At 32.8% G+C, this 14,564-nt stretch overlaps 1 protein-coding gene across 1 annotated transcript in view; it reads left to right on the forward strand.

Annotated features, from left to right (window-relative positions):
• Positions 1–11,639, forward strand: part of Srek1ip1 (SREK1 interacting protein 1) — a 34,603-nt gene extending 22,964 nt beyond the window's left edge. The window contains exons 4-5 of the mRNA XM_027951621.2: positions 5,484–5,556; positions 8,575–11,639. Coding sequence (XP_027807422.2) covers positions 5,484–5,556; positions 8,575–8,761 — 260 coding nt within the window. The 3' untranslated portion in view covers positions 8,762–11,639. The remainder of the gene's footprint in view (positions 1–5,483; positions 5,557–8,574) is intronic.
• The last annotated feature ends 2,925 nt before the right edge of the window (positions 11,640–14,564 follow it).

Raw genomic sequence — 14,564 nt, forward strand, 5'->3', positions numbered from 1 at the left:
ATTTTTATTGGAATTTTTATGAGGTGGAAGATTTATCTCAAGGGTTTTTCTTTGTTGTTGTTGTTGTTGCTCATTTGTTCGTTTTCCTTAAGGATGCCCAACTGTTCTAGCACTGTTTGAATAAAAGGCTATCTTCCTCCATTGGCTTGTTTTACATTTTTGCCAAGTGTCCTTTGGCCATATTTCTATAAGTAAATTTCTAGAGTCTTTCTCTTTTTTATTGATCTTTGTGTCTTTCCCTCTACTAATGGCCACATAATCTTGATTGATACAGCTGTGTTGTAAGTCTTGAATTGGATACACTGAGTGTTAACAATATGATATCCACATGTCTTCTCACTTATTTAGGTCTTTGATTTCTTTTATTATCATCCATGTTCTATACAGTATATATTTCATTAGATTAGTGCTTTTTAAAAAAATTATAGATGACATTATGCCTTTAATTTTGTTATCTGCATGTTCATTGCCAATAAATAAAAATTGAATTGATTTTGGGGTTGGGAGTATAGCTCAGTGGTAGAGCATTTACTTGGCATACATGAGGTCCTGGGTTCAACCCGCAGGACTGGTGTATGGATGGATGGATGAATAGGTAGATAAAGTTTGGTATATTTATCTTTTCTCCTTGATGAATTCATCAATCTTTTCTAGATTTTTGTAGTATCTTTGGGATTCTCTATGTAAAACATGCCATTTGTAAGTATGGAGTTTTATTTCCTCCCTTTAAGCTGTATCTCTTTTATTTTCTCTTCTTGTTTTATTGTAGTGACTAGAATTTAGAGCACCATGTTGAAAAGAGTGTTTAAAGATAACATCCTTTCTTCATTCCAATCCTAGGGAAAAGTTCATATTTTCACTATTAAGTATCAAGAAAGCAGATGAGTTTTTGTTTGTTGTATTTTTCTTCCTTATCAAACTAAAGAAGTTCTTCCATTTCTAGTTTTTTCTGGGAGGTTTAGTTGTTTTACTGCTGTTCATAATTTATCATTTTTTTCTAGCTGCTTTCAAGATTTTTTGATTATTTACTTTCAAAAGTTTAATTATTCAGGAGGCCAAGGCAGGAGGCTCACAAGTAAAAAGCCAGCCTAAGCCAGGCCCTAAGCAACTTAGCAAGACCCTGTCTCTAAATAAAATATTTTTTAAAAAGGACTGGGGATATGACTCAGTGGTTAAGTGCCCCTGGGTTCAATCTCCTGTACTCCCCCCCCCAAAAAAAAATCCAGAAGTTTAGTTATGATATTTCTTAATGTGGATTTCTTTGAGTTTATCCTATTTGAGGTTAACTAAGTTTCTTAAATCTGTAGGTTTATGTCTTGCCAAATTTGAGAGGTTTTAGCTATTATTTCTCCAAAACTTTTTTAGCCCTGCCTTCTTTTCTTCTCTTTATAGAACTCCAACAATACAAATGTTAGATGTTTTTCTCCATAGGTCTCTAAAAATCTGTTCATTTTTTTTCTAAAGTCTGTTTTGTCTCTTGGTCAGTTTGAGTGATTTCTGTTGATCTGCCTTCTAATTCACTGATTATTTATCTGTTCCTTGCATTCTTCTGTTAAGCCTGGTTTCTACTGAGCTTTTAAATTTCAGTTTACTATATTTTTAGTTCTAAAACTTTTATTTGGTTCTTCTTTGTATCTCCTATTTCTTCTCTGTTTTTCATTTGTTTCAGTGTGCATTATTACTTATAGAAGCATTTTTATAATGGTTTTTTATAATGTTTTGAAAACTGTTTCAGATAATTCTAATATCTTTTGTGGGGGTGTCATCTAATGAATATTTCATTTTTCATCCTGGTTCTTGATTTGATAAGTTATTTTCCATTGAAATTTGGACTTTTAAAATTTGTATTATGAAATTCTGTCTTGTCTTTAAACCTTTTGTTTTATCTGGTGTTCACTCCAGAAGGAAAATTGGGGGTGCTGACTTCTTACTAACAGGCAGAGTAAGAAGTCTAGTTCCCCACTCAGCAATCATCAACACCCAAAGTCAGCATGGCTCCTTCCTACTGCTAGGTCAGGGTAGGAGTTCCAACTCCCCATATGGTCTCCACTGATACACCCTAAGTGGGTCGTCTTGTTTCCATTAGGTAATGGTAAGAATTCTGGCTTTCACCAGGCTTCCCCTGATAACACTTAGTTTGGGTGGAGGGATAGCTCATTATTGCCAGATATTGGGATGGAAATTGAGGCTCTCCATTTGGTTTCCATTGACATCATTAGTGAAGGTCTCCTTACTGGCCCTTGGGGATTAAAGTTGTGGCTTTGTAATTGGAATTTTCTCAAATGCCCAAGCAAGGTGATGCCTAAGAGTAGAAGCCTAGACTCCCATTTGGCCTTTACCGGCATGGGTACAGTTGGTGCCATAATGTTTTCTTTAGTATTTAGCTGGAGTATAGGGCAGTTATTTTCTAAAATTTCCTTTTTAGGTTGCCATTTTCTCAGTTCTCTGACTATGAAGGACATTTTTTGAGGGGGTAGGGAGACATTTTTGTCTGGTAAACTGTTAGCATTGCCAGGATGCCAGCTTTTTCAGCTGCAAATCTAGGATATATGAGGCCAAAAGGAATCTCAGAGAAGTTACTACCGTGTCATTCCCTATATTTTTCAGACTCACTAACTGGTCTGTCTTTGTCTATCTTTCAGAGTCATCTTCTATTTGTTTTTATAGTATCCAGGAATTTTAATTGTACTTAATGAGAGAAATGGGAAAATTACTCCATCTTCCCAGAAGGAGAAATTCAACTAATTTCTGACAGAGTTGAAAAATGTAATTTTGTAGAAAAAGAAGAGTCTTTCAACAAACAATGCTAGAAGAATTATATTGTAGTAACCTTTAATCCCTATGATGCAACAAGTATAAAAAAATTAACTCAAAATGGATCATAGGCCTTAGTTTAATATCTAAAGCTTCTGGAAGAAAACAGAAAAAAAGTCATTGTGACCTTCAGTTAAGTAATGTTTACTTAAATATGGCACAAAAAGCACATTTCATAAAAGGAAAAAGATGATAAATTGGATTTCATCATATCAAGGACTTTGCTGTTGGCAAGTAAAAAGATAAGCCATAATCTGGGAGAAAATATTTGCCAAATGATATTTGATAAAGGGCTTGTATCTAGACTTTACAAAGAACTCTCAGAATTAAGTAATAAAGTAAAATTTAAAATGAAAAGATTTGGACAGCTCACTAAAGATAACATGACAAATGACAAGCACATGAAAAGATGCTCGGCATCATTTTTCATTAAGGAAATATAAATTATAGCTGCAGTGAGATATCTCTCTGTACCTACCAGAATGTCTTAAATTTAAAAAGTTAAAAATGCCAACTGTTCATAAGTTTGTTGAACAACTAGAACTTTCTTAACCACTGCTGGCAATGTAAAATGATGCAACCACTATGGGAAGCAGTTAGTTTCTTCAAAGTTAATCAAGCATACACCTATCATATGGCCATTATTCTACTCCTAGATATTTTCCCAAGAAAAATGAAAGCATATATTTTTACACAACTGTTCATAGAAGCTTTGTCTATAATACCCCCAAACTAGAAACAACCTAGATGGCTTCAACAGGTTCATGGATAAACAAATTGTGGTATGTCTATACAATAGATCTGTTCACAGAAACTGTTCAGTAGTTGCCTGGGGTAGGAAGGGATTACAATGTGGTGCAAAAGTCTGAGAGGAGTAAAGGGAATGTTTGTCTTGATTGTGGTCTCAAGCCTTATCAAATTTTATACTTTAAATATATGCAGTTTATTATATGCCAGTTAATATCTTAATAAAGTAGTAATTATAATGCTTGCCACTGATGGAACACTTATCATATGCCAAAATAGCACTATGTTTTTATACCTTGCTTTCTTTTATCCTCAATAACTTAATGAAGTTAATATGTTCTGTTCCCTTTTTAGCTTGAAACTTGCTTAAGTTCATATAACTAGTAATTCAGTAGGCTACATGCAAAGATCAGTCTGCCTAACTCCAAAGCTGCTCTGCGTGTTGCCTCTCATGCCTGTTTCTCATGATAAATATACAAAATTTTTAAGTTTGTTAGACATATTTTCTCAGTACATGTCTCTCCTCTAGTAACAAAACTCATAATTGGGAAATAAAAGCTAATTTGAGATAAAAGGAAGTAAAAAAAAAATACAAAAGTACTAGTATTCTGATGGAGTCAACAACCTCTGACATACATGTTGGCTTGACCTTCCCTTTAAAGCTCCCAGGCACCCCATTCTTGGTATTTCTAACAGAAGTCACTGAGTAATAGAGTGTCCATTTCATACATCAAAAATCATATTTTTTCTGTTTAAAATAGCTCATGTATAACTAATTAAAAGTAAAAAATAAAATAGCTCATGTGGTGGCACATGCCTGTTATCTCAGTGATTTGGGAGGCTGAGACAGGAGGATCATAAGTTCAAGGACAGCCTCAGCAATTTAGCAAGGCCCTAAGAAACTTAGTGAGACGCTGTTTCAAAAATTTTTTAAAGCTGTAGGTGGGGGGGATGGGGATGTGGCTCATAAAGTGCCCCTGGGTTCAATCTGTAGGACTGAAAAAAATAGCTCAGAATCTCTTCTAGCATCTATCACTTGCACCATTTTAGTTTTTCTCTTGTAATGGAGAATTTTTCCAGGCAACTGGCATTCATCAGTTTACTAAATAGCTGCTGGCATAACTAACAAAACCTGGATACCAGAAACAGAGATGAGTTAGAGATAAGTCACTTCGTTTTGGTTTTGCGATTTGAGTCTGTGCATACATGTTGTCATTTAGTTTTTGTTATTTACTCATTTAATTTATTTATTTTACAGGCTTTGGGATCAAACCCAGGGCCTCACGCATGCTAGGCAAACATTCTACCACTGAGCTACATCCCCAGCCTGATATGTCTTTTTAAATGCTTGCTTTATTCCCTCATCCTGTTTTACTTCCCTTGGCTCTTTTTCATTTTTTTTTTTTTTTTTTCAAAATTTTGACCAAGCTACCTTTTTCACATCTTTTGCTTATAGCATTTGAGAAAGAGGTGATCAGAATTAGAAAGGAAAACGGGTAACTGAGAACTGGAATTCATTAAACATGGTTCTGGACTTTCACAAATTTTCTTCCCCTTAATATATTTTATATTTGGTCTGGCCATTTTTTCTTTTTTGTTTGTTTGTTTCTCCCCCCCCCCCCACTTTTCCTTCACATTTTCTCTAATCTACAGAGTACTTCTCAATGATTTCTATTTTCTTCTTTTTTTTTTCAGTAACTCTTACATGTGTCTTTATATGTTGAAGATATCATCGTATTACCTTTACCAGCTATGAAAAGAAAACACATCTTTGAGGCTTCTGTCATTTGGCTTTACTGCCTGTTCCCATTTCATATGTCTCCATCTATTTAACCAACAACTAAAATTTTAAAATATTTCACATCATATTAATATCGGTAGCTTCATGGTAATCTGATTTTTTCCTTGCCCTCTTCTTACAGGAATAAATGAAGAAGAGGAGAAGAAAAAAGAAAAAAGCAAAGAGAAAATCAAATTGAAAAAAAAAAGAAAAAGGTATTTTATAAATAGCATCTTTAAAAAAGAAAAAAGTAGAACCATGATTCCAGGAAGGATTATAAACCTTTATTTTTGATATATAGTTCAGTTAATTTAATGTTAACATTTTCTTAATAGAAGTTAGATATTCAGTTGTTTCAGTAAAATAGTAAAGTCAGGTAAAGAATCAAAAATAAAGTCAGTACTCATTCACCTTAATTTTTCTTTTTACAACAAATCAAGTTATAAATGTGTGATAACACCTATTCTTTTTTATATTTTATTTATTTATATTTTAAGTTTTAAATTTCAGAATAGTAGCTAAGCTACTTTTCACATTTTATCTTCATAAAGATGAAGTTGGAACTTAAATATTTGAATTCTCATATAATCATTATCATGCCTAAGTAATTAATTTATTAATATAATTTAATAGAATTTGTCAAGCTAAAAATTCTTTCGGGTCTTTCAGAACCTTCATCAACCACCTTCAAATTTTTACTATTATTTTAACAACTAACTGATTAAATAAATTAATCAAAAGTAGTAAAAGGCTACTTCTTCCCTGGTTAATGAATGAGTAGTTTCATTCAGACTAGAATAAATATACACATATAGACACATATACCTTTTCTTTAAAAGCAATTGACCAATTGACCATAGTTAGGTCTTATTTGGACCTCTCTCAGTAGGTTCTCTATATTTGATGTTGTTACTTTTTAGTGTTTTTTTGTTTTTGTAATTACATGTATTTGAACACTTCGGTGTTGGAAAAGTTAACTCACTTTCAGGTCTTAGGAGTAAATAATAATCTTTAACATAGAAACTGCTAGGAACCGTTTCTGACTATTGTTGACATATTTGTGCCAGCTCAGTAGGGTGAATTGCTTACATGAAACATGAGATTATTCATTGTCTTCTAAGTTCTGATATACTTGTTTTATAATAACAGATTATTTATTCAGGGCTGTCTCTCAAACCTCAGAGATCTTAGGGCCTGAAATTAAAACCTTTATGTAGTTAGAGATAGGGCCACCTTATAATATGCTATGCTAGGCCTAAATTTTTTCCTTAAAAATAAAAATCCAGAACCCAAAATCAAAAGAAAAGAGAGCAAGCAGAGAAGTCATTCTATTCAGAATACAGAAGTCAAGCAGGGTCTTTAAACAGGAAAGTAAACCAAATTTGACAAGAGCAGAGCTGAAAAGGGAGCCAGAGAATACATAAGAAAATAAGCTTAGTAGGTGATCAGAAGTCTAAGGCAGTAGATAGACAAGCAGAAAAGATGCAACATTATAGAAATGAGAGAAACTTTGAGTCACGGAAGTCACTCTGAAGACTGAAGATAGCTTGAAACCCTATAGTCTCATGCATTTAATTTTGTTCCTCTCTTATATTAGTCTCAGTTTGGGTTTTAATTCCTAATAGTTACATCACTGCACTAACTTTTTAGATGCCTGCTTTAATTTAAAATAACTCAATTTCCATCTTGTCATATGTATTTGGGGCTTAGGTCATAAATAGAGTGTTACATACCTCTTTATATAAAATCTTAAAAGATGGCTTTTTTGGTTTTTTTTTTTTCTTTTTCAATATTAGGGGAAGCATTTTTTGTTTTGTTTTTCCCAACTTTGTGTTAGTGTGATATTTTAAAAAATGAAGAATAATGATAAATCGTACTCATTTATGTGTATAATGTATTCATTTAAAAGTATCCTTTCTGTAAAAAAAATGTGGCATTTATACACAATGGAGTATTACTCTGCATTAAAAAATGACAAAATCATAGAATTTACAGGGAAATGGATGGCATTAGAGCAGATTATGCTAAGTGAAGCTAGCCAATCCCTAAAAAACAAATGTCAAATGTCTTCTTTGATATAAGGAGAGTAGCTAAGAACAGAGTAGGGTCGAAGAGCATGAGAAGAAGATTAACATTAAACAGGGATGAGAGGTGGGAGGGAAAGGGAGAGAGAAGGGAAAATGCATGGAAATGGAAGGAGACCCTCAGAGGTATACAAAAGTACATACAAGAGGAAGTGAGGGGAAGGGGAAAAATAATACAAGGGGGACAAACGAATGTCAGTAAAGGGGGCAGAGAGAGAAGAGGGGAGGGGAGGGGAGGGGAGGGGAGGGGAGGGGAGGGGGGATAGTAGAGGATAGGAAAGACAGCAGAATACAACAGACACTAGTATGGCAATATGTAAATCAATGGATGTGTAACTGATGTGATTCTGCAATCTGTATATGGGGTAAAAATGGGAGCTCATAACCCACTTGAATCAAATTGTGAAATATGATATATCAAGAACTATGTAATGTTTTGAACAGCCAACAATAAAAAAAAAATAAAAAAAAATAAAAAATAAAAGTATCCTTTCTGAAAAAAAAATAATTAAATAAATAAAAGTATACTTTCTGTAACTAATGAAAGTTACTTTGTAATCCAAGTATCCATCTGTATAACTCTGCAACTAAAGGGATCAAGTACATTAACTTGAAAAATTAAAGGAATTATAAAAGTGCTCTTATTGTTCATTTTCAGCTTTTATTCATTCATACTGAGGTATAATTTTAGCCATCTTTTTTATGTATGATAATTGCAGCCTTTTGTGCTCTTTTAAGAGAATATGCTAACAAGTCATTATATACAAATATGATGTATATAATACATTGTATACAAACACTTGTGTATATAATGAGGCTTGATGAATATCGCTTTGTTTGCCTTATAAATTTTGAAGGGTAGCACAGCCTCCAAACTGAAAATCACAGAAAAAGTAATTTCAACCTTGTTAAATTAAAAACTCATTACTAAAATCAAGCAGAATAGAGATATTAGTTTTTGTCAGTTTTTGTAACCAGGCAGAAAAATAGTTAATTCATCATTTTTGGAGAATACAAAGTACATTTGAGTTTCTTTATGTTTATACTTCCTCTTTACTCCAAGAAGAATTTAAGATAGCTCAAATCCCATTTAAAATTACCTATCAGTAATAAATATGATTTTCAATCAGTGTGTGTTATTGCCCATAGGTCTTATTCCAGTTCCACTGAAGAGGATACTTCAAAACAAAAGAAACAGAAATGTCAGAAGAAAGAAAAGAAAAAAGAAAAAAAGACCAAATCAAAAAAAGGGAAACATCATAAAAAGGAAAAAAAGAAGAGAAAAAAAGAAAAGCATTCTTCTACTTCTTATCGTTCTGAATTCACCAAAAAGTAACTGAAACTTTGGCCTGAGTCACTAAATTTAAAAATTCATTTATAAAAATTATTTGCCCTCCTTAGAATTTGCTGTATGATTATGCTTTGCAATATATCCCAACCTTTTCACATAGACATTTTTCATGTGTAGAACCATTATCCCTCTGGCCATATGTATTAAGTCAGCCTTGTTACTTAGTATCCATGCCCCAAGTATAGATATTTGTACATATGAAACATCCTTTTTGACATTTGTGTCTCTGTGTGTTTGGCTAGTGCTATTACTTCTATGTTGATTATGGCTTTACTGCAGTTAATACAAGTAATGTACCTAGTGTTAACTAGTAGTGCTGAATCAAGTGTCTACCTTCCGGTGATAAAGCTGCGGGTAATGATTTGCTCTTGATACTGAATATTTTACTAGCTTTATATACTCTGATATAATGTTTAAAAGTAGTGAAATTCTTCACTATTGTTTTTAGATCTCTGAGCTTTTTAAATATTGTAGGAGATGAAGCTGCTTTACTGATCTTTAGTACTTTTTAAATGAATAGTGTCTGCAGGAAGATGACAATGAAAATATAACAAAAGTTTTATTATTTTATGAAAGGCAGAATTTCTAAAACCTGTCTTCTTTGTTTTTATAACACTTAAAATATTTCTTCTTTGTTTAGAGACTAGTTCAGCCTATTAGAAATCTGGCAGAGATGATGCTGTGTTGGTCAGGATTTTTAGGATAGACTCCTGGGTTGTTTTATAGTTGTGCCATATTGGCATATTTTACAGTGATACCTCAAACACGGAAATTTTATTTAGGAAGACAGCTAAATCTTCATTAGCACTGATTTTTATTGTATTTACTACGTGAATTTTATGAAGCTTGTGTCTATGAGTAATGTGGAAAATTTTTATAAATGTTAGCATTTATATTTCTTTTGTCTGAAATGATTTATAGTTTTGAAGCAAGTTTCACACAGAACTTCTGGTTTCATAAACAACTATTGAGGTGTTTCCCTCTTTTACTTCAGTGACAAATCTCAGTAGCAGTGACAAAAGTTTAGAATTTTATTCTGTACATTTTAAAATGTTAAGAACCAGGGAGTCACATCATGAAAGCCTTTATATAATGATGGAAGTTTTATATGAGTAAGCATTTTCAAACATTTATTATTAGATATAAATGTTTCTTACATTTTTAATTTCACAGTGATCAGTGTTACTTAATTTGCTTAATACTTAGTATCCTTTCATGCTCATTTAGTTAAATACTTATGTTATAACTGCATTGCAAATCATCCTGTCATCATGACATAGCACCAAAGATTGCAAGTACCTCATTGTGGTACACTTCTAAAGAGACGGCTGCAGGTAAATTCATGATGGTGAAATCAGGTAAGTATAATTACTCTCACAGGCTGGAAAGTTTACTGATTCTTCCTTCACCAGCACCTGACCTGGCATGCCCCCAAGTAAGACACAGAAGCCTCATAACTCTTTTCATCCAAGCTCAAGTTCTAGCAAAGTGGTTGGTACACACTACTCTCCTAGCCTTGCAACTATGGAAGCTCTCACACTTCCCAGTTTTCCATAACCTAATTTACTCATTTGGGCTCCTCAGAAATAAATTATTTAGTTTAAAGAATTAAGAGGAAACACAAAACTATTAGATATTTAAGGGTTTGTTTTGTCTTTGCTTCTCATGTTATAAAATATAATTCATTTGTTATTAAGATTTTTTAAAAGTTTTTTCAAAAGCTTTTAAAAATGATTAGCAGATACTTCATATGAAAGGATGGCCTCATCCCATTGAGAGTATAACATGCTTAACAAGTGACAGTAATCGTAGTGAAACAGTTAATCAAGTTATTTGTTAGTTTTATATATGTGTTTTGTAAAGATTATAAATTACCTCATTGAGTTTTGTTTTCTGAATGGTGGCACAATTAATGACTCAGAAGAGATATATAAAAGTCAGCCCTCATTTACTAGTACAGAAAATAAAAGATTTTAATGGCTTTGTAATTTTTCCTTCAATAATTTTCAGAATTTTTCTTAACTAAATTTCCCATATTAGCATAATTTATAAATTCCATCTGAATGAAAGTCATTTAATTTTTTCTAAAGTAATTTTCTTCTATGATGATCCTATTATTAATGGGGTTCTATACAAATCTCACCTAATATATTTAAGAAGAAAATTCATGAAATTTCCTCCCACATAGAATATAACAGAGGGAAAACTAAATTTAATAGTAACAATTAAGTTCTCGCTATTCTACCAACCTGTATAACTGTCAACAGACCTATTTAGCTTTACTGGGCCTTGATTTGATGTCTTTTATAGATAAAATATTGTACTAGATTATCTCTGAAATCTCTTCCAGTCTTTATTTGAGTATCAGTATTTAATCAAAATTCAAGTGATATTCATTTTAGAACTTTATTATAGATAAGCAGTCTGCCTTCAGCTTATTAATTCATCTATTATCTAAGCAGATAAATGATATTTGGTTAATTTTCTTCCCATCCAATGTTGTTTTCACCAGATGCAGACAGACTTCATATTTAGATTTGCATTTGTAACCAGATTTTAAGAAGCAGTAAGGCTGTTATTTTTAGGCTGATGGACCTACTCCCACACAGTTTTCCCATTTTTTTTCTTCCATATCATCTGTTGGCTAAAATCTTTCTGAGTTTTCCCCTCCCCCATCCTCAACCCTATCCAGGGCCCAGGACCAAACTCAGGTCCTTGAGCATGCTAGGCAAGCAATCTGCCACTGAACTAAATCCCCAACCCCTCAGAGGTATTTTTAGTTCTTCACACTTAATATATCTCCATTTACATCTTTAGTTCTGTGAGGCCAAAGAATCAATAAATGAGAAGTAAAACAATTAAATGTGTGTCTGTTTCCTGTTTACTTAAAATTGTATAATTAGGTCACCTTCAGTAGTAAACTAAGTGGAAGAGTTGTTAGTAATGTTGATAAAAATGCCATTGATTCCTCTCTTTAACGTTTATTGGATCCCTAGCCTGACGAACATGGTTGAGTAGTGAGGACACAGATAAATTTGCTTCCCTAAAGGAATTCACAGTCTCATTGGTAAGAGAAACATTAGAACACACCATTATATAACAAGTGCAGTAATTGACCTGAATTTATAGAAAGAGAGTACCTAATCTAGTCTGGAGAAATTAAAAGAGGCCACCAAGAGAAAGTAATTCTGAGTTGCATATTGATTGAAGACAATGGTGGGCCCTCTGTCATTTCCCCACAGAGTGGGTACTGTGAACAAATATCATATTCAGAAAAAGCTGAGTTAATGTGCTGTATGTAGGAATTATAATCAAATCTGGTGTTGCTAGTGTGCCACATGTAAGGCAGGAAGCAGTAAAAATTCATACTACCATAGAGTGCTTGCCTCTCATGCATGAGGCCCTGGGTTTGGTCCCCAGGACCACGTAAAAATAAACAAATAAAAAAGAATAATAAAGATATTTTTAAAAAATTGATACTACCATTTTAGATTATTGGTATCAAGAAAAAGAGGTCTTAAAAGAGGTCTCGAGTTCCATGTTTGAGAGTTTGGACTTAAATCTATAAGCAATAAGACAGCATTCAAGTGTTTGAAGGAAGGAAATAACTTATTGGGATTTGGTTTCATTCATTTCATAATCATATTCTATAATATTTAAAAGATGAAGTTGGTCATCAGAAGGCCACATCAAAAATAATTTTTATGCTTTATTATTTGTATTCTTCTAGACCCACTTTTCTTCCTAAGATCTGATAAATTCTTTATCAAAAATTCCATAGTGACTTTAAGTTATCTAAAACCACATAAAACTCTACTGTATTTTTTATCATCCCCATTTCTAGAATTATGTGTACATATATATTTTCTGAAATGTGTTTGGTTTTTAATTTTAGTTTTTTTTTAAAAAAGACAAAGTTATCACTGTTAATAATAAATCATTTCAAATGTAAAATATATTTTTCAATGTATAGATGGGGCCATAATTTAATAAGACTTCTTGCTTTTGGTATTTTATTTCAATTTATGAAGCACAACTGCTTCTGAGCTACCAGAGACACATACCAGTTAGTTCACTTGAGGAGCCCTGACTCTTCCTCAGGTAACCTGGTGATAAGCTACCTCAGCAGGGAGCATGCAGAGCTCTGCTGATGCTAGTGCTGGAATTCAAACTTTCTGGGCCTTTGGCATCCAAGAACTCCAGTTACCATACCCAGGGGCTTCTGACCTCACTTGTCTCTTCTCAACTATTCTAAAAGTATGCAGAATATCAGGGAAATGGGTGCCTTACCTAGGGCACAACACATGATGCATCCAGCCAGGCCCAGCCTCTGTATGCTTCTCCCATAGGATGGGAGGAGTCGGAGGGACATGAGCACTTGACTGGCCTTGAGTCTAAGTTTCCTGATTCTCATGTCATATGGCATCTGCCCTTGCCCCTGAACAACAAAAGTTGAACTGTATTTGTGCCTTAACTAAACTTTCTCAACCTAGATATTCATCTAAAACAAAATAGTAATATTAATTATTACTTTCTGTGTCAAGATAGCAAATTTCATGTTTTTTTAAGATCAAAGCTATGTAAAGCATTAAAAGCTCAATATGACTTTACAAAAATAATTGAAAATTCCCCACTTTTATGACCTTGTAAAATATAATTTTTATAATGAAATATCTCAGCTTTCAAACTTCACATACACTCTGAGCAATTTTAATATTCCAACCTTGGCAAAGTTGTACTCCTTTTGAATGTGAAATCCAACTCAAACAGTAGGATGTTGTGATAATGATCTGGGACTCTGCTGTCAATATAGCCTCATGTGGGTATTTAAGTTCATTTTAGGTGGCTAATGTACCAGATGGTAAAGCTATAGAAAGAACATTTCTATCATCACAGAAACTTCTCTTGGACGATACTGGTCTAGAAGATAGATATCCATGGTTTTTCATAGAAATTTTGAAAGCCTAATGAGGAAAAGTTTCTGAGCTTTGCATGCTCAAGAACAATAAGGCATTCTTTTGTTATACAAGACCAGAGAAGCTGTGTTCAGTACATTTTGAAAGGCTGGTGTTCTAACTACAGAAATCTTACATACTGCAGCAGATATATACAGAGGAGCTGTCTTGGTTATTCCTTTTTTCTGTTGAATTCCTTTATAAAACCATGTCTGTGTTCTTAAAATAGAAATCACATTTATGGACTTAAAAATAAGTCTTTAAAAACATTTGTAATTTGCCAAATCAAGTGTTATTTCTACATGTTTGGGTGGTAAGTATTAGGTAGAACCAGAGAACTGGTTGGTTTTATTCATTTTAGAGATTTTAGGGAATTTATCAAGCAAAGGGTTTTTGTTATGGTATCCCTTAAAATACAGAAAATACTGCACAGATTATATAATGTGATTTTTTGTTATGTTTTATAAGGAATAATATGTTGTATCTCTAGAAAATCCTCCAAAAGGCATGGGTTGATTTCTAAGAGACTTAAGAACATGCTAGCTCTCATAAATTTATAAGACAATTTCCCCTAACATTTACCTATCCAATTCCATATGTTATAAAAATATTTGCTTATATCAAAAAAGTTGTGAAATGTAGTGATATGACATAAATTTCTCACTGTTCCTCACTGAGATGTTTGTTTATCTGTATTGTCAATACATTCTTATTTCTCCTGAAGAATTAGTATAATTCCATGTAATGCAGAAATATCTTAATTAGAAATAAAAGTAAACTTATGCACATGAATATCAATCAAAATCTTAGAGTTGAATAAATTGAATGACTAA

This window comes from Marmota flaviventris, chromosome 5 (assembly GCF_047511675.1).
Source record: "Marmota flaviventris isolate mMarFla1 chromosome 5, mMarFla1.hap1, whole genome shotgun sequence".
In the NCBI taxonomy this organism is placed as follows: domain Eukaryota; kingdom Metazoa; phylum Chordata; class Mammalia; order Rodentia; family Sciuridae; genus Marmota; species Marmota flaviventris.